At 43.9% G+C, this 20,126-nt stretch overlaps 1 protein-coding gene and 1 long non-coding RNA gene across 13 annotated transcripts in view; one reads left to right on the forward strand and one right to left on the reverse strand.

Moving 5' to 3' along the window:
• The window catches only part of LOC102404464, a 30,706-nt gene that overhangs the window by 5,521 nt on the left and 5,059 nt on the right, over positions 1-20,126 (forward strand). For 3 of the 5 annotated variants that reach the window (XR_003111350.3, XR_006553311.2, XR_003111348.3), the window contains exons 2-3: positions 17,445-17,593; positions 18,291-18,459. This is a non-coding gene — a long non-coding RNA (uncharacterized LOC102404464). The remainder of the gene's footprint in view (positions 1-17,444; positions 17,594-18,290; positions 18,460-20,126) is intronic. The other 2 variants (XR_003111351.3, XR_006553310.2) reach the window with 1 other exon arrangement.
• The window catches only part of ABLIM3 (actin binding LIM protein family member 3), a 137,958-nt gene continuing 129,744 nt past the window's right edge, over positions 11,913-20,126 (reverse strand). For all 8 annotated transcript variants that reach the window (XM_025292448.3, XM_044947494.2, XM_044947493.2 and 5 more), the window contains 4 exons: positions 19,841-19,901; positions 19,166-19,173; positions 18,599-18,679; positions 11,913-14,023 (listed from right to left, as the gene is read on the reverse strand). In XM_025292448.3, coding sequence (XP_025148233.1) covers positions 13,910-14,023; positions 18,599-18,679; positions 19,166-19,173; positions 19,841-19,901 — 264 coding nt within the window. In that variant the 3' untranslated portion in view covers positions 11,913-13,909. The remainder of the gene's footprint in view (positions 14,024-18,598; positions 18,680-19,165; positions 19,174-19,840; positions 19,902-20,126) is intronic.

The raw sequence follows: 20,126 nt of genomic DNA on the forward strand, positions 1-20,126 counted from the left end.
CTTTCTGGCTTACTTCACTCTGTATAATAGGCTCCAGTTTCATCCACCTCATTAGAACTGATTCAAATGTATTCTTTTTAATGGCTGAGTAATACTCCATTGTGTATATGTACCACAGCTTTCTTATCCATTCGTCTGCTGATGGACATCTAGGTTGCTTCCATGTCCTGGCTATTATAAACAGTGCTGTGATGAACATTGGGGTATGCGTGTCTCTTTCCCTTCTGGTTTCCTCAGTGTGTATGCCCAGCAGTGGGATTGCTGGATCATAAGGCAGTTCTATTTCCAGTTTTTTAAGGAATCTCCACACTGTTCTCCACAGTGGCTGTACTAGTTTGCATTCCCACCAACAGTGTAAGAGGGTTCCCTTTTCTCCACACCCTCTCCAGCATTTATTACTTGTAGACTTTTGGAGCGCAACCATTCTGACTGGTGTGAAATGGTACCTCATAGTGGTTTTGATTTGCATTTCTCTGATAATGAGTGATGTTGAGCATCTTTTCATGTGTTTGTTAGCCATCTGTATGTCTTCTTTGGGGAAATGTCTATTTAGTTCTTTGGCCCATTTTTTGACTGGGTCATTTATTTTTCTGGAGTTGAGCTGTAGGAGTTGCTTCTATATTCTCGAGATTAGTTGTTTGTCAGTGGCTTCATTTGCTATTATCTTCTCCCATTCTGAAGGCTGTCTTTTCACCTTGCTAATAGTTTCCTTTGATGTGCAGAAGCTTTTAAGGTTAATTAGGTCCCATTTGTTTATTTTTGCTTTTATTTCCAATATTCTGGGAGGTGGGTCATAGAGGATCCTGCTGTGATGTATGTCAGAGAGTGTTTTGCCTATGTTCTCCTCTAGTAGTTTTATAGTTTCTGGTCTTACGTTGAGATCTTTAATCCATTTTGAGTTTATTTTTGTGTATGGTGTTAGAAAGTGTTCTAGTTTCATTCTTTTACAAGTGGTTGACCAGATTTCCCAGCACCACTTGTTAAAGAGATTGTCTTTAATCCATTGTATATTCTTGCCTCCTTTGTCAAAGATAAGGTGTCCATATGTGCGTGGATTTATCTCTGGGCTTTCTATTTTGTTCCATTGATCTATATTTCTGTCTTTGTGCCAGTACCATACTGTATTTATAGATTTTTTGATGATGGCCCTTCTGACTGGGGTTAGGTGATATCTTGTTGTAGTTTTGATTTGAATTTCTCTACTAATTAGTGATGTTGAACATCTTTTCATGTGTCTCTTGGTCATCTGTCTTTCTTCTTTGGAGAAATGCCTGTTTAGATCTTCTGCCCATTTTTTTGATTGGTTTGTTTTTATGCTGTTAAAGCCTCATGAGCGGTTTGTAAATTCTGGAGACTAATCCCTTGTTGGTCACACTATTTGCAAATATTTTCTCCCATTCTGTGAGTTGTCTTTTTGTTTTGTTTATGGTTTCCTTTGCTCTGCAAAAGCTTTTGAGTTTAATTAGGTCCCACTTGTTTTTGTTTTTATTTCCATTAGTCTTGGAGATGGATTGAAAAAGATAGTGCTGCAATTTCTGTCAGTGAGTATTTGCCTATATTTTCTTCTAAGAGTTTTATACTGTCCAGTCTTACATTTAGGTCTTCAGTCTACTTTGAATTTATTTTTTCTGTATGATACTGAAGAGCATTGTGATTATTTATTTATTTATTTTCCCATGGAGCTGTCCAGTTTTCCCAGCACCATTTATTGAAGAGACTGTCTTTCCTCCATTGTATAGTCTTGCTTCCTTTGTTGTAGATTAATTGACCAGGTATGCATGGTTTATTTTTGGGCTTTCTGTCCTGTTCCATTGATTTATATTTCTGTGGGGTTTTTTGGTACCAGTACCATACTGTTTGGGTTACTGTAGCTTTGTAGTATAGTCTGAAGTCCAGGCACCTGATTCCTCCCATTCTATTTTCCTTTCTCAAGATTACATTGGCTATTGAGGGTCTTTTGTGTCTCCATATAAATTAAAAATTTTTCTAGTTCTGTAAAAAATGCCATTGGTAATTTGATAGGGATGACATTGAATCTGAGATTGCCTTGGGTAGTACAGTCATTTTGACAATATTGATTCTTCCAATCGAAGAACATGGTATATCTTTCCATCTGTTTGTGTCCTCTTTGATTTCTGTCATCAGTGTCTTATAGTACAAAGGTCTTTCATTTCCTTAGGTAGATTTATTTCTAGGTATACTTTTTGAGGTGGTGATAAATGGGATTGTTTCCTTAATTTCTTTCTTATCTTTCATCACTAGTGTATAGAAGTGTAACAGATTTATGTGTATTAATTTTGTAACCTGCAGTTTTGCCAAACTCATTGATGAGCTCTTGTAGTTTTCTGGTAACATCACTGGAATTTTCTGTGCATAGTATGCCATGTACAGACAGTGACAGTTTAACCTCTTTTGCAATTTGAATTCCTTTTAATTTTTTTCTTTTCTGATTGCTGTGGCTAGGACTTCCAAAACTATGTTGAATAAAAGTGGTAAGAGTGGGCATCCTTGTCTTGTTCCTGATCTTAGAGGAAATGCTTGCAGCTTTTTGCTATTGAGTATTATGTTAACTGTAGGTTGTATATGACATATATGTTGTTGTTTATTTGCAAAGTCACATGGAACTCTTTGTGACCCCATGGACTACAGCACTCTAGGCTTCCCTATCCTTTACTGTCTCCCAGAGTTTGCTCCAACTTATGTTCATTGAGTCAGTGATGCCATCCAACTATCTCATCCTCTGTCACTCCCTTCTCCTGCCCTAAATCTTTCCCAGCATCAGGGTCTTTTCCAGTGCATCAGCTCTTCACATCAGGTGACAAAAGTATTGGAGTTTCAGCTTCAGCATCAGTCCTTCCAATGAATATTCAGGGTTGATTTCCATTCCATTTCTATGGTTTGATCTCCTTGCTGTTGGAGAGTCTCAAGAGTTTTTCTCCAGCACCACAGTTCAAAAGCATCAATTCTTTGGCACTCAGCCTTCTTTATGGTCCAACTCTTACACCCATACATGACTACTGGAAAAACCATAGGTTGGACTATACAGACTTGGGATATAACCATAGCTTTGCCTTTATTGGAAAAGTGATGTCTCTGCTTTTTAATATGCTGTCTAGGTTTGTCATAGCTTTTCTTCAAAGGGTCAAGCATCTTTTAATTTCACGGCTGTCATCACCATCCGCAGTGATTTTGGAGCCCAGGAAAATATAATCTGCCACTTTTTCCATTGTTTGCCCATCTATTTGCCATGAAATGATGGGACAGGATGCCATAATCTTAGTTTTTTGAATGTTGAATTTTAAACCAGCTTTTCACTATCCTCTTTCACCTTCATCAAGATGCTCTTTAGTTCCTCTGTGCTTTCCTGCCATTAGGGTGGTATCATCTGCATATCTGAGGTTATTGATATTTCTTCCAGCAATCTTGATTCCAGCTTGTGATTATGTTGTGGTATGTTCCCTCTAAGTCTACTTTCTGGAGAGTTCCTGTTATATGTTAAAAGGTTTTTCTGCATCTATTGAGATGATGATATGATTATTCTTCAATTTTTTTTGAAGTGTATCACACTGATTGATTTGTGGATTGAAAAATCCCTGCATCCCTGGGAGAAATCCCAGTTGATCATGGTGTAGGATCCTTTTAATGTATTGTTGGATTTGGCTTGCTATTATTTTGTTGAGGATTTTTGCATCTATGTTATCAGTGATATTGGCCAGTGATTTTCTTTTTTCATGGTATCTTTGTCTTATTCATTGCTTTTAGCTTAATGTTTATCTTGGCAATTCAGTTGTCTGGTTTTGATTGGTTCCTCTTTATAGTTTCCAGTTCATTGTTACAGTAATATGCATTTCTGTTGATAATCTTTCTTAATTCCTTTGGCATTTTTATTGCCTCCTTCTTGAACTTGGGATCTAGTTGACTGGAGAGGTCTGTTTTATTGTTTTGTTGTTTCAAGTGATTTTTCTTGTTCTTTTTGTTTTTAATTAATTTATTTATTTTAATTGGAGGATAATTGCTTTGCAATATAACAATGGCCTCTGCCATACATCAGCATGAATTGGCCATAGGCATACATGTGACCCCTCCCTCCTGAACCCTCCTCCCACCTTCCTGCCTACCCCATCCCTCCAAGTTGTCATAGAGCACAGGCTTTGGGTTCCCTGAATCATACATCAAACTCCCACTGGCTATCTGTTTTATATATGGTAATGTATATGTTTTAATGCTATTTTCTCAAATCATCCCACCCCTTTCTTTCTCCCACTGTCCCAAAGTCTGTTCTTTATGTCTGTGTCTCCTTTGCTGCCCTGCACTTAGGATCTTTGGTACTATCTTTGTAGATTCCCTTCAGTTCAGTTCAGTCGCTCAGTCGTGTCCGACTCTTTGCGACCCCATGAATCACAGCACGCCAGGCCTCCCTGTCCATCACCAACTCCCGGAGTTCACTCAGACTCAAGTCCATCGAGTCAGTGATGCCATCCAGCCATCTCATCCTCTGGCGTCCCCTTCTCCTCCTGCCCCCAATCCCTCCCAGCATCAGAGTCTTTTCCAATGAGTCAGCTCTTCGCATGAGGTGGGCAAAGTACTGGAGTTTCAGCTTTAGCATCATTCCTTCCAAAGAAATGCCAGGGCTGATCTCCTTCAGGTTGGACTGGTTGGATCTCCTTGCAGTCCAAGGGACTCTCAAGAGTCTTCTCCAACACCACAGTTCAAAAGCATCAATTCTTCGGCGCTCAGCCTTCTTCACAGTCCAACTCTCACATCCATACATGACCACAGGAAAAACCATAGCCTTGACTAGACGGACCTTTGTTGGCAAAGTAATGTCTCTGCTTTTGAATATGCTATCTAGGTTGGTCATAACTTTCCTTCCAAGGAGTAAGCGTCTTTTAATTTCATGGCTACAGTCACCATCTGCAGTGATTTTGGAGCCCCTCAAAATAAAGTCTGACACTGTTTCCACTGTTTCCCCATCTATTTCCCATGAAGTGATGGGACCAGATGCCATGATCTTCGTTTTCTGAATGTTGAGTTTTAAGCCAACTTTTTCACTCTCCACTTTCACCTTAATCAAGAGGCTTTTTAGTTCCTCTTCACTTTCTGCCATAAGGGTGGTGTCATCTGCATATCTGAGGTTATTGATATTTCTCCCGGCAGTCTTGATTCCAGCTTGTGTTTCTTCCAGTCCAGCGTTTCTCATGATGTACTCTGCATAGAAGTTAAATAAGCAGGGTGACAATATACAGCCTTGAGGTACTCCTTTTCCTATTTGGAACCAGTCTGTTGTTCCATGTCCAGTTCTAACTGTTGCTTCCTGACCTGCATACAAATTTCTCAAGAGGCAGATCAGGTGGTCTGGTATTCCCATCTCTTTCAGAATTTTCCACAGTTTATTGTGATCCACACAGTCAAAGGCTTTGGCATAGTCAATAAAGCACAAATAGATGTTTTTCTGGAACTCTCTTGCTTTTTCCATGATCCAGCGGATGTTGGCAATTTGATCTCTGGTTCCTCTGCCTTTTCTAAAACCAGCTTGAACATCAGGAAGTTCACGGTTCACGTATTGCTGAAGCTTGGCTTGGAGAATTTTGAGCATTACTTTACTAGCATGTGAGATGAGTGCAATTGTGCGGTAGTTTGAGCATTCTTTGGCATTGCCTTTCTTTGGGATTGGAATGAAAACTGACCTTTTCCAGTCCTGTGGCCACTGCTGAGTTTTCCAAATTTGCTGGCATATTGAGTGCAGCACTTTCACAGCATCATCTTTCAGGATTTGAAATAGCTCAACTGGAATCCCATCACCTCCACTAGCTTTGTTCGTAGTGATGCTTTCTAAGGCCTGCTGGACTTCACATTCCAGGATGTCTGGCTCTAGGTCAGTGATCACACCATCGTGATTATCTGGGTCATGAAGATCTTTTTTGTACAGTTCTTCTGTGTATTCTTGCCACCTCTTATATATGTGTTAATATATGATATTGGTCTTTCTCTTTCTGACTTACTTCACTCTGTATAATAGGCTCTAGGTTCATCTACCTCATTAGAACTGACTCAAATCTGTTATAGTTGAGTTGTATTCCATTATGTATATGCACCACAACTTCCTTATTCATTCATCTGCTGATGGACATCTACGTTGCTTCCATGTCCTAGCTATTGTAAATAGTACTGCAGTGAACATTGAGGTACATGTGTCTTTTTCAGTTATGGTTTCCTCAGTGCATATGCCCAGTAGTAGGATTGCTGGGTCATATGGGAGTTTTATTCCTAGTTTTTTAAGGAATCTCCATACTGTTCTCCATAGTGGTTGTATCAGTTTGCATTCCCACCGTCATACTCTCTCTAGCATTTGTTGTTTGTAGACTTTTTGATGATTGTCATTTAAACTGGTGTGAGATGATACCTCATTGTAATTTTGATATGCATTTCTCTAATAATGAGCAATGTTGAGCATCTTTTCATGTGTTTATTAGCCATCTGTATGTATTCTTTGGATAAATGCCTGTGGAAGTCTTCTGCCCATGTTTTAATTGGGTTGTTTGTTTTTCTGGTTTTGAGCTGAATGAGTTGCTTGTATATTTTGGAGATTAATTCTTTGTCAGTTGCTTCACTTGCTGTTATTTTCTCTCATTCTGAGGGTTGTCTTTTCAGCTTGCTTATAGTTTCCTTCATTATGCAAGAGCTTTTAAATTTATATTATTTTAAATAAGTCCCACTTGTTTATTTTGGTTTTTATTTCCATTCATAAAGGATCTTTATGAATGGAATTTATAAAGATCTGTGATTTATGTCAGTGTTCTGCATGTTTTCCTCTAAGAGTTCTACAGTTTCTGGTCCTACATTTAGGTCTCTAATCCACTTTGAGTTTATTTTTGTGTATGGTGTTAGAAGTGTTTTATTTTCTTTCTTTTACATATGGTTAACCAGTTTTCCCAGCCCCACTTGTTGAAAAGATTCTTTTCTCCACTGTATATTTTTGCCTCCTTTATCAAAGATTTGACCTTTGTCAAATCCACAGGTGTGTGGATTTATCTCCAGACTTTCTATATTGTTCCATTAGGCTGTATTTCTGTTTTTGTGCTAGTATTAATGACTGTAACTTGGTAGTATAGTCTGAAGTCAGGCAGGTTTATTGCTCCAGTTCCATTCTTCTTTCTCAAGATTGCTTTGGCTATTTGTGGTCTTTTGTGTTTCCATACAAATTGTGAAATTATTTGTTCTAGCTCTGTGAAAAATACTGTTGGTAGTTTGATAGGGATTGCATTGAATGTATAGATTGCTTTGGGTAGTATAGTAATTTTTACCATATTAATTCTTCTGATCCAAGAACATGGTGTATCACTTCATCTCTGTGTTGTCTTTGATTTCTTTCATCAGTGTCTTATAGTTGTCTGCACACAGGTCTTTTGTCTCTTTAGGTAAATTTATTCCTAACACAACTGAAGCGAATTAGCAGCAGCAGCAGCATTCCTAAGTATTTTATTCTTTTTGTTGCAATGATGAATGGGATTGATTCCTTAATTTCTTTCTGATTTTTCATTGTTAGTACATAGAAATGGAAGAGATTTCTGTGTATTACTTTTATATTCTGGGATTTTATTCATTGATTAGCTCTAGTAATTTTCTAGTGGCATCTTTAGAGTTTTCTATGTAGAGAATCATATCATCTGCAAACAGTGAGTTATACTCCTTTTCCAATCTGGATTTCTTTAATTTCTTTATCTTCTTTGATTGCTGTGGCTAGGACTTCCAAAACTATGTTGAATAATAGTGGTAAGAGTGGGCACCCTTGTCTTGTTCCTGATTTTAGAGGAAATGCTTTCAGTTTTTCACCATTGAGGATAATGTTTGCTGTGAGTTTGCTGTATATGGCCTTTATTATGTTGAGCTTTGTTCCTTCTATGCCTGCTTTCTGGAGAGTTTTTATTATAAATGAGTATAGAATTTTGTCAAAGGCTTTCTTTGCATCTACTAAGATGATCATATGGTTTTTATCTTTCAGTTTGTTAATATGGTGTATCACATTGGTTGATTTGTATATATTGAATCTTTGCATCCCTTGGATAAAGCTGACTTGATCATAATATATGATCTTTTTAATGTGTTGTTGGATTCTGTTTGCTAGAATTTTGTTAGGGATCTTTGCATCTATGTTCATCAGTGATATTAATCTATAATTTTCTTTTTTTTGTGGCATCTTTGTCTGGTTTTGGTATCAGGGTGATGTTGGCCTCGTAGAACGAATTTGGGAGTTTTCCTTCATCTGCACTTTTCTGGAAGAGTTTGATCAGGATAGATGTTCAGATCAGATCAGATCAGTCACTCAGTCGTGTCCAACTCTTTATGACCCCATGAATTGCAGCACGCCAGGCCTCCCTGTCCATCACCAACTCCCGAGTTCACTCAGACTCATGTCCATCGAGTCAGTGATGCCATCCAGCCATCTCATCCTCTGTCATCCCCTTCTCTCCTGCCCCCAATCCCTCCCAGCATCAGAGTCTTTTCCAATGAGTCAACTCTTTGCATGAGGTGGCCAAAGTACTGGAGTTTCAGCTTTAGCATCATTCCTTCCAAAGAAATGCCAGGGCTGATCTCCTTCAGGTTGGACTGGTTGGATCTCCTTGCAGTCCAAGGGACTCTCAAGAGTCTTCTCCAACACCATAGTTCAAAAGCATCAATTCTTTGGAGCTCAGCCTTCTTCACAGTCCAACTCTCACATCCATACATGACCACAGGAAAAACCATAGCCTTGACTAGACGGACCTTTGTTGGCAAAGTAATGTCTCTGCTTTTCAATATGCTATCTAGGTTGGTCATAACTTTCCTTCCAAGGAGTAAGCATCTTTTAATTTCATGGCTGCAGTCACCATCTGCAGTGATTTTGGAGCCCCCCAAAATAAAGTCTGACACTGTTTCCACTGTTTCCCCATCTATTTCCCATGAAGTGATGGGACCAGATGCCATAATCTTCGTTTTCTGAATGTTGAGTTTTAAGCCAACTTTTTCACTCTCTACTTTCACCTTAATCAAGAGGCTTTTTAGTTCCTCTTCACTTTCTGCCATAAGGGTGGTGTCATCTGCATATCTGAGGTTATTGATATTTCTCCCGGCAGTCTTGATTCCAGCTTGTGTTTCTTCCAGTCCAGCGTTTCTCATGATGTACTCTGCATAGAAGTTAAATAAGCAGGGTGACAATATACAGCCTTGAGGTACTCCTTTTCCTATTTGGAACCAGTCTGTTGTTCCATGTCCAGTTCTAACTGTTGCTTCCTGACCTGCATACAAATTTCTCAAGAGGCAGATCAGGTGGTCTGGTATTCCCATCTCTTTCAGAATTTTCCACAGTTTATTGTGATCCACACAGTCAAAGGCTTTGGCATAGTCAATAAAGCAGAAATAGATGCTTTTCTGGAACTCTCTTGCTTTTTCCATGATCCAGCAGATGTTGGCAATTTGATCTCTGGCTCCTCTGCCTTTTCTAAAACCAGCTTGAACCTCAGGAAGTTCACGATTCACATATTGCTGAAGCTTGGCTTGGAGAATTTTAAGCATTACTTTACTAGCGTGTGAGATGAGTGCAATTGTGCAGTAGTTTGAGCATTCTTTGGCATTGCCTTTCTTTGGGATTGGAATGAAAACTGACCTTTTCCAGTCCTGTGGCCACTGCTGAGTTTTCCAAATTTGCTGGCATATTGATGTTAGCTCTTCTCTAAACATTTGGTAGAATTCACCTGTGAAGCCATCTAGCCCTTGGCTTTTGTTTGCTGAAGATTTTTGGTTACCGTTTCGATTTTTGTGCTTGTGATTGGTCTGTTCATATTTTCTATTTCTTCTTGGTTCAGTTCTAAGAATTTGTCCATTTCTTCTTCCAAGTTGTCCATTTTATTGGCATGTAGTTGCTCATAGTAGTCTCTTATGATCCTTTGTATTTTTTGGTGTAACTTCTTTTTCATTTCTAATTTTATTGATTTGAGTCTTCTTCTTTTTTCTTGGTGGGTCTGTCTCTTGCTCTTTTAATTGGGAATAGTTCCTCTTCTTTTTCACTTTACTTAAATTTATGTTTGTGAATTTAGGAAAAACAGTTATCTACTGTGGTCTCAAAGGACTGTTTTAGGGTGGAAGTGTCCCTGTGTAGGCTGTGTGAGTCCATTATTTTTGGTACGAATGCCAGCCATGTCTTTTTCGGAGTGGAAATTATTCCTTTGATAGTGGGTATGATTGGTGTTGTGGTAACTAGTGTGTGCACTGGAGAGTGTGAGGAGTCCTCTGCTTAGTTCTGTGGCTGTGTCAGCCCTGTCGGGGCTGGAGTCTGCTCTCCTGTTGTTGAAGTAGAAGCTCTGATGATTGGGTTCGGTAAGGCTGCACTGCCCTTACGTGCATGCTCTTTCCCAAAGGATTTGAGTGCTGAAGCAAGTGAGGCCCATGCTGTCACAGAGAATCTCCACACCACCTGTGCAGGTGTCCTTGGTTTTGCCTCGGAGCAGCCCAAGGCCATATTCCTTTCTCCAATGTGGTTTTCTGAGACCTAGGGTTAGGCAGGTACTGGGGGCCAGGGCATTGTGGCTGCAGGAATTGAAGTGGTTGTGCTGCCGTTTAGCACCTGGGCTGTCTCGGTGATAGGACTCTCCCAGGGCTTGTCTACCCCAGATACGACTCCAAGCTGTGGTGTGAGGTAGGCAGGACTGGAGTGCTCCCACTGGAAAAGGAACAGCTGCGCTCTCCTCTCCAGGGTCTATTGGGGGGTGGTGTGATTGTGGTCGTGCCATCTAGTGTGCACACCAGCACAGCACAGGTGATGCTGGACTTGCTCTTGGGCCCACTGCTCGAAACGGCAGCCCTGATAGTTGGCTCTGACGTCAGCCTCACCCCTGTCGTGCCCGGGCTCTGAGCCTACCACCACTGGAGCTGCTTTCCTCTGTGAGCATGCTGACAGTGGGGGTCTTACGGTGGACTGTGCCCCTGTGGCAGGCACTGACAGTGGAGGCCCAGACCACACTCCAGGTCATCTCTGCACAGCTGGACTGAGTCCTCTCCCGGGGGCCATCTGCTCAAGGCCAGGTTTCAGCACCTAGCTGCTGTGCATACTAGTGGCCCTGCCCAGATGGCATTTTGGGTTGACAATATGAGGTCATGGTAGCCATCAAGTGCTGGTCCCTCTTTGCCCTGACTGCTAGCAAACCAGCACACACACACTCCTTGCAAGCAGAGACCAGGCCCCTTCAGCTCCCTGTCTGTTCTGGTGGACTTCCCAGCTGGCAAAGGTGGTTTCCAGGGTGAGAGAACCTTTCCTCTTTCAAAACTACCCCCCAGGGGTGCTGGCCCCTTCCTGATGCCTTATTTTTCTTTTTTGTCCTACCTGGTGGTATGGAGATCTTTCTTGCAGCTTTGGTTGTATAAGAGCTCTTCTGCCAGTTTTCAGTCGGTTTCCTTTGAGAACTGTTCAACATTTAGATGTATTTTTGATGCATATGTGTAGGGAAGTGAACGTCATGTTCTACTCTTGATCTCCTCTTGTGTTGTCAGTAACTGCAACACTGATTCAGATGAAGTCAGGTGTAGAGGTGGGTGGTTTCTGGCTTACTGAGGATGAGAACTCTGATACTGTGCTTCCCCATCTCTAGGTTTACTACCTTTTGGAAATCATCAGCTCACCTGGGTCTTACTACCATTTTTTTTTTTTATCATAGAACCCTATTCATTATTGCAACAACCTCTTCCATCCTCTAGGACCCTGCATTCTGCAGGAAACAGTTTGGGTAATGCTTACCTGGTCAGACTTTCTTATCAAAGGAGAAACTAGACCAAGAGAGGGCTTCTCTCTGATAGTTTTATTCTGAAAAATGCGTATGGTTCAGCCTCTCCCCATGTCACTCATTTCCACTCACATGAGAAACAACAGAAGGACACAAATCTGGGTTGAAATTATGTGCATTTATGGGAAACAGAGATATTCAACAACAATAACAAAAGCCCTTCAATCTCTCCAAGTTCTCAACCAGTGATAATGAGGCAGTTTCAATGATTGTGTCTGGCTGGGGACTTTTCTAAAAGGGTCAGGACAGTTGAAAGACATTGGCCAAAAAGAGAGGATGCAGAAAGGGTGGACATTCTAAATGAGAGTATATTAGACCTCCCTTCTGGCCCTTCATCCTTTCACCCTTTCAGGTTACAGTCTCCTCCCTTCCGTCTCCTTCACCTTCCTCAACTTCGCTTAGATGCAGTCTCTTGCAGAAAGCTGTCCTTGGTCTGCACCAGCTGCATCTGCTTTCTTAGTAACGTCACACACACTTTCTCATGCTGTCTCCTATCACTTTCTGCCTCACATCCGTCATGTTTGAGTACATGCCTTATGACACCCATTTTTAGTAGGCATGCCCCTGAGATTGGGCCCCAGGTTGATCATTCTAGTATTCCCATTGCCTTCCCACATTAAGTGCTCAGTATACAGCAGGTGCTCAGCATCAGCAGGTGCTCAGTGAGGGTTTGCTGAAGTCAGTCCTACATTTGCCACAACACATAACCTCTTGAGAGTCATAACTGTCATTTCCACTTCTTCATCCTTCCTTCGTGGTCTGACTCAAGCCATCTCCAGGAAGGAACAGATCTCACCATCACCAACTCATGGTTACAGATTTGGGGAGGGGAGGAGAGATGGTTAAGATTTCATCCCTGTTCCAGAAGGCAAGGAGGCAGGAAAGGCAGCCACTGGGGAAATCAGGATGACCATGAGCGACGTTGGCCAGTGCTCCATTTTGGAATCTCATAAGCGGTCATTCTTCGAAAGTTTCCCCCATGAAGCATGGCCAACTTTGCAGTGGGAGCCAAGGACTGGTGGGGGTGTGGTTGGGTTGCTCTACCAACCCAGAGACCAGACAGCATAGGCCAGGAAGCTTTCTTTAGGACGTGGTCTGTATTACCTTTGGAGGTGTGTGTTAGAGGTTGTCTGTCTAGCTGTTCGGTTGGAGCCGTGGTGGGAACATTAGCCCTGTGGCGAGTTGTCAGGCACATAGATTGTAGTAAGGCTGAAAAATACAGGCTGCCAAAATGGGCCTCTCCTCCTAAGGGGGAAGGTCTGGAGGTTCTGGGAGCAATGAGGGAGGGTCCCAGGGGTCCTGCAGCCCCGGCACTAACGGGCGTCCCGCTCTGTCTCCTGCTCCCGGCTCCCACTTTCTCCCTCTGGTTCTTCATGTAGGGGCCAGGCACGGGGCCATGGGAAGTAATGATGCAGAAAAGGGAAGTGCTTTTTCTTTTCCTACCATGAGTCATAGATTTGGACTAGAGAGAGGTGAGGATCAAGGATAGGGGGATTGAAGAGGCGAGGAGAGGCCAAGGCCCTATCCATTTCTGTTTATTTCTGTAACGAATAGACGTGAAACCCACATTTCTAGCTGCATCACCCCCAGACAGCACTGAGGTCCTAATGGGGGGGATAAGAAAATTCTTCAGGGCTCTCAAAGGTGTTCAGTGACTCAGGGAGAACGCTGTGGATCCCCCTTGAGAAGGGCCCCTCTGGGGCCAGTGAAGTGTGAAAACTGCACGGTCAGCATCGTCCCTGGAGGTTGGGGAAGAGCCGAGAAGCAGAGAAGAGAGACTCCTTCAGGCACCTCTTTCAGGAAAGAGAGTTGGACCCTGGGGGACTCAAGTCAGGACAGATGTTTCAGTATAAAAAGGCTCCCCAGTAAAAGGATGGGAGTCCCCACAAATTCCTTCCCAAACCCCATTGCACTTAAAAAAGAGAAAGTAAGGAGCATAAAAATATCTTGACGATGTGGGCTTGCCTGACGATACAGAAAAGCAAGTCTCATGGCAGGCAGTGTGCCCCATTACACAGGAGGGTTATACCGAGCTTCAGTATAGAGATTTTACATATATCTTTATATAAATGCATATATATTTATAGAGCCTCTGCCTAGAACAGCCGGGCTTGCTTCTTGAGTTCATTCCTCTTCCAGAGGGCTAGCCGGTCAAACTCGGAGATGGTCATGCCAAAGACCTGGTAGAACTCTTCCTGGGACAGGTGGCGCTGGAAGAAGAGGGGAGGAGACAGAGAGGGAACAACTTGAGGACGTGAGAGGCAGGTAGACGCAGGAGTGGTTCCTGTATGTTTCCTTTGGTTCTGCTGTGCCTGGCACAGTGCCTGACCCACGGAGGGTGTGTGATGAGTATGTCGAGTGGATGGCTGTGTGAGTGAGTGTTTCCTGGGAGGGACCGCTGTAGTTGATCTGGCTGGAGAGGCTTTCTCTACCCAAGACTCAGGTGGGACTTCTGCTTCACCTGAGTGCCTCTCAGTTGGCCTCCTCTTTCTGCATCCCTGCTCCATGCATTGTGTCCAGGAGTGTGTATGGAGTAATGTTACTGCTGTCTACTTTGCACAGAAAAGGAGGCATGTCCAAGATTTTAGGGTGTATTTCCTCTTAGTAATAAGTTTACCAAAAAAATCTGGAAGGTTTTTCCTTAGGTCAGTCAATGAAAAAAAAAAATTCTCTCCCGATTTCTCCATACCATACTCTTTGTTATATGACAAGTATGCCACATAATGAAACATTGTTCTTCATGTCTTAGTGGATTTTTTAACCCCTTTCTGCCTGTCCTTTCTCCTGTCCCTTCTGAGCAGAGTTGAAAGTTTGTACAACTTTGATTTCTAAGCTTTGAGTTAGAAATATATGGCACTTAAAATGTGGCAAAATGTAAACAGTTGGTGAAGGATAAATGGATCCTCATTTTGCTATTCTTGAAACTCTTCTGGAGGTCTGAAATTTTATTTTTCAAATAAAATTTGAGGTCTGAAATTTTATTTTTTAAATAAAATTTATGATTTTGTTTAAAGAGAGAATTAGATGGCCTATATCCTGCCTGAAAGTTTACTGCATTCACTTGCTCTTGTTACCAGTTATATTAGCTCATCAGGTATTGAATGAAATTGAATGAGAATTATGTGTACAGCCACATAACAATTAGCCAATTCTCTGGCTTGTTGGCACTGTGAATGAATGTTTTTGCCACATTTCCAAAATTTTTTTTAGGTAAAGGTAACTTTGATACTTTTGTTTATCATACTTTTGTTAGATATCACTGGTTATATATCTGAGTTGATTTTTGGGTACTTAGTATTTAACCCTACCACCAGTTACCTCTATTGCATTTTTATCATGCTCATATGTACGTTCACCCTTTTCTCTTTTAATTCTTCCGACCACTTTGAAAACCAGGAATTATTTCTACCCAATTGGAAAGTGAGAAAAGCAAAAGTCAGAGAATGAAAATGACTTGCCCAGGAGGGAGGGGAGACCACTAGGCAGGTAGAAGAACTGGGTCTAGGGCTCCTGATGCCAAATGCAGTGTATGCCCACCACCCTCTTGGTCAATTTCAAAACAACACAAGAGAGAAAATAGCACAGTGCACACCCATGCCCCTCACCCAGATTCAATGACCATCAGAATCTACCACATTTTCTCTTTCCTCTCATTAAGTCTCTTAACTCTAGATACTGCCACTTCACTCCTACATACAGCAGTTGGCATCTCAAAGCATACTGGGAATTTGTTTTCTTACATAACCACAACAGCATGGGCAAGAAAAAAATGACAATTCCACAGAATAACCTAATACTTGTCCACAATAAAATTCCCCTAATGGTCTCAAAAGTTCTTTTTAGAGCTGGTTTGTTTGAATAAGGATTCAGACAGCACCCACATGTCACATTTGGTTGTTAGACTCCTTCAGACCCCACCCGTCTAGACAGTGTCCTTCTTTTGTTCTGCTATTGACTTGCCCAGATCTGTTTTACTCTCACTGAAGTGCTGAAAATATGTGGATATAAGAACATTCTCTGCCCCTTCCATAGTAAAGCCTGAGGGGAACTGTAATTTAGTCTAATCTGTTTTTTCTGTTGTTGGAGAGTGATGGTTACTATCAATTCTCTAGCTGGCTTTCGCCACTGTGTTAAAAAATCTTTAACACAGTATAAAGGAATTAAGCCGAAACTACTCAAGTAGCCACTGTAGGACAGGCTGAGGAATCTGAGGCTTTCTTCTTTCTGTTGAGGGCCACATGGAGTCTCCTTTCTCCTGAGTTCTCAGAGCATTTAATGGCAGCCTGTCCACTTGACATCCATCACAGACTTTAATGGATGAAGATTATGTGCCCGGGCTTTAGAGCCAGGCAGATATGAGTGTGTGACCTTGGACAGGGTACTTCCAACATCACTGAGCCTCAGTGTCCTCTCGTGAGAGTGGCAGCATGCCAGTGCCTGCCCTCATGGGTCCTGTGAGGATGACAGATGATGAGGGGCATGCTCTTGGCACAGTGAATCACTGGCACTCTCGTTAGTGCAGGATCTCTTCATGTGTCTGTCACACGGTGTGGCCTGGTCTCTGTTTCCTTTGATTTCATCTCCTCCTCCTCCTCATCCTCTCTCCTGGGCTCACGTGGCCTCAGCCACACTCACTTCCTGCTGTCCTCCAATGCACCAGGCTCACTCCTGCGTCAGGGCCTTGGCGATGGCTGTTTCCCTGGCCCAGAATGTGCTTCCTTTCTATATAGGCATGGTTTGTACTTCAAGTGTTTGCTCAGATGTCATGTTTTCAATGAGCTCTACTCAGACCTCCCTATTTAAGCCTGCAACTCACCCCTCCAGCTCCTAGTCCCCCTCACGCTGCTCTCCTCTTACTCCTTCCCCTCAGCCCCGTTACCTCCCAACACACTATTGTTTCCTTATTATTGTATCATTTACTATATGTCTCCTCATATGAGAACACCAGCTCCAAGGGGGCAGGGGTCCTTGTTTTGTTCACTGATAACATTGCAAGGACCTAGAGCAGTATCTGGTATATATAATAGGTTTGAAAAAATACTTATTGTGTGAATAAGTATCTATACTCTGAGCTCCCTGAGGACAGGGGGGTCTCCTTCTTCAATGCCCATCCTGAACTGCTGCTGCAGGGTCTCTAGCCCAGGAGTCTCAGCTCAGGCTACGTATCAGACATCCCTGGGAACCTCTGAAGAACACTGATGCCTGAGCTCCTTCCCCAGATTGCAATTTAATTGGACTTGGGTGGGACCCTGTACTAGTATTTTTAAAAAGCTCCTCAAGTGATTCTTAGAGAAGGTTGTGTTTTCCTGGGTGTCTAGGAGCAGAGCAGTTGGTCATCCAGGATGAACCAGGCTTGTGAACATTTTCATCCCTAAATGCTGGCTCCTCTGAGCTGCCGAGGGAGCTGTCCCCGTCAGCACCGGCAGACACTTACGTGGGGAGAATCACTGGCTTCTGTCCCTGCTACCCCAGCCTGCTAGAGCTGGAAGAACTCACAGAGCATCCTGGCCGCCCACACCCCCTCCTATGGCTTCAACCCTCTACTCTGGGCAGATTCCTTAGCTGTCAGGTCAAGGGTGTCCCAAGAATCGCCGAACCTCCTCTCTTACAAGCCTGCATTCAATTCCACAGACATCTCCTGACCCTTCTCCTAGTCCAGGCCCTGTGATAGATGACAGCGTGTCAGACAGAGGAGATGGATGGCTTGATGAGCTGATGCAAAGGAGAAAGGTATTGGGTCTGTGCTCCGGACACAGGGCTGGAGGAGGCTGGAAGAGAAGGTGGGTGACACACCCTGAGGAAAGCTTTGGGGAGGCTTTGGGGCACAGGCGTCACTAGAATGGAGCCCTGAGGAGTGAATGGGCTGCTGAGATGGAAAGGGTGTTCCAGGGAGAGGCAGGGAGGGAAAGGGCAGGGGGTGCTTCTGGAGTCGGTGTCAGCAGGGACTGGAACTCCATGCCCAGTGGACTGGACAGCTCGAGTGCCCAAGGCCATGCTCAGGCCTCGTCTGTTCTGTATCGCTGTTGCTCCTCCCTCCTTGTCCATCTGGACCCACCCCCCGCAAGTCCATCCAGTTCCTCCCTCTCCCTGGAGGCCAGCGTCAGTACAGCCAGCCTTGTGGTCTTCTCCGAGTAACAGCACAGATACTCTGGAGAGCTTTCTACTCAGTACACTGCCGGATTCCATGTCAAGGGCTCCGTGTGTACTGTCTCATGTATGTCACTTGGCAACCTGAGGGAAGCATGACAATCACCCCATCTTACAGAGGAGAAAACCGAGGTTTGGAGAGGGGCCAGTTTGTCACGTGGCCAAGCTGTCCACCTAGGGATGGAAGCATCAGGGTTGGAACCTAGGGAGTCCTGCTCGAGACTTGCTTATATGTTTACCCTCTGCAGAGAACTGTCCCCGTCCTTTCCCACTGCAGGCACTGGTTTTCTATACCGTCCTGTATAACATCAGTGCTGTGTTCTTTCTTAGCACACAGGCTGCAGGCCCTTGAAAGGCAGGAACCAAATTCAGCTCTCCTCTTACATCTGCAAAAGTATCAGCCCAGTTTGGAGACACGCTATAGCTGTGCATTACAGATGCTAACTGAATCAAGAGGCTGCATAGAACAGCAAGGAACAGCCTGGGCTAAGGAAACCAGGTAGGAGTCTCTGCTTTTTCAACCAGCTGTGTGACCCCTATGTCATTCATTCTGTCTGTCCCTCCTGAGCTGGGTTAGACCAGTCAATTTCTGCAATCACTTCAAACCCAGAGGCTTCTGCTCAGTTTTCTGTACCTACCTCTAAACGCGTCCGGTCCACATCCTTGGGCAGTCGGTTTCTCCCTCTTGTGGTCACCAGTAGAAGTTCGTAAGGGTAGATCTGAGGAGAGAGGAAGGGGTGTTTGCAGGCTGAGTGAGGGTGGTGGCTGCGATCCCTCTTCTATCCAGGAAGGGCCAGAGATTATCAAGTCTGGAGGAAGCATTGGTGCATCCTCTTTGGGGTTTCCTGGCAGCCTCAAGGCGCCGTCTCCCAAAGGCAAGGCCCCAGAGTCCTCGGATACTGCCAGGGATGAGCGTGGTGTGTGAGCAGAGGGCTCCTGCATGTGAATGTCTCACATTTGTGATTGGCAAGCCTCCAGAAACGTCTCCGAGGCCTCGGGGAACTGTCTGGTTTCAGGAGGCAAGAGATGTAGGGCAGGATTCAGGGAAGGTGCCCAAGGAGGGACCGGAATTGCTAGTCCTGAGAGGACCCTTGGGGTTATCTCGCTGTTCCCTTGCTGCACAGACAGTGCTGTCATCTTCCTGCTCGTCCCCAGGGTGGCAACTTGCAGGGTCCCAGAGACCCCCAGGGTCTATGTGTCTTTACCTTGTACTCTGCAGAGAGAAAAGAGACACACAAAAAGTAGAAACCATCAGTCTTTGCTTTGCATCCCTACACTGGCTGCTGTTATAGAGACCCTGTCCTTATTGAATTCATCCTAAATTAAGGCTGGCTTGAATACAATGGAGAAAGGGGTTGGGCTGATCCAGGGACAGGTTTTTAGAGATATTTAGAATAGAAATAAGAAGAGTCTGGGGGCCATGAAGCACGAGGGTGAAGTCCTTCATCTTCCAGGGGGATTCCTCCAGGGTTTATATGGACCTGCCTGAGCCTGCTTACTGGAGCCGGATGAGGCTGGTGGAAGATATCACAGCGTGAGGCTCATGGAATTTTTTCTGGGAACAATGTATCTGGCTTTGAGTGTTTCCCTCCATCTGGGGACTGGCAGGCAACTCCAGCTCAGCAGTACTGGGAGAAAAGCAAGCACTCTGTGATGGCTCTGGGAATCCAGATGGGACAAATGGCCTGGAGATCACCCAAGGCCAGGGACCTGAGAGGATGAGGGAGGAGCAGGGGAAAAGGGAGGGAATGGGAAATGAAAGGGAACTTGGGGTTTAGAGAGAGCCCAGGGTGGGGTCATAATCGTTTGTCAAGTGGGCGGTTGTGAGCAGCGCATTATAACGAGGTCCCTGTGAAGTCCCAGGAGAGGCCCACACTCACCTCGCATGCCCCAGTTGACGGCGTTCATGCTGTCGTAGTGGAATAGGTCTGCGCTGGGTGTCTGCAGGGGAGACAGAAGCAGGGCTGGCCTGAGGTGGGCTCACCTCTGCCTCACTCAAGTCCTCACCCATCTCCAGAAAGTGGACTGGAGCTGGTGGGACTCAGCACTGTCTCAGAAGCTTCAGTCTCAAGTTGGGATGATTTAATTTGCTGCCGTGTGCCTAGTGCCTAGGCCTGGCACATAGTAGGCACTCCATAAATAGTCATATGCTGGTGAACTGCAGCA

This window comes from Bubalus bubalis, chromosome 9, assembly GCF_019923935.1.
Source record: "Bubalus bubalis isolate 160015118507 breed Murrah chromosome 9, NDDB_SH_1, whole genome shotgun sequence".
NCBI classification, from domain to species: Eukaryota; Metazoa; Chordata; class Mammalia; order Artiodactyla; family Bovidae; genus Bubalus; species Bubalus bubalis.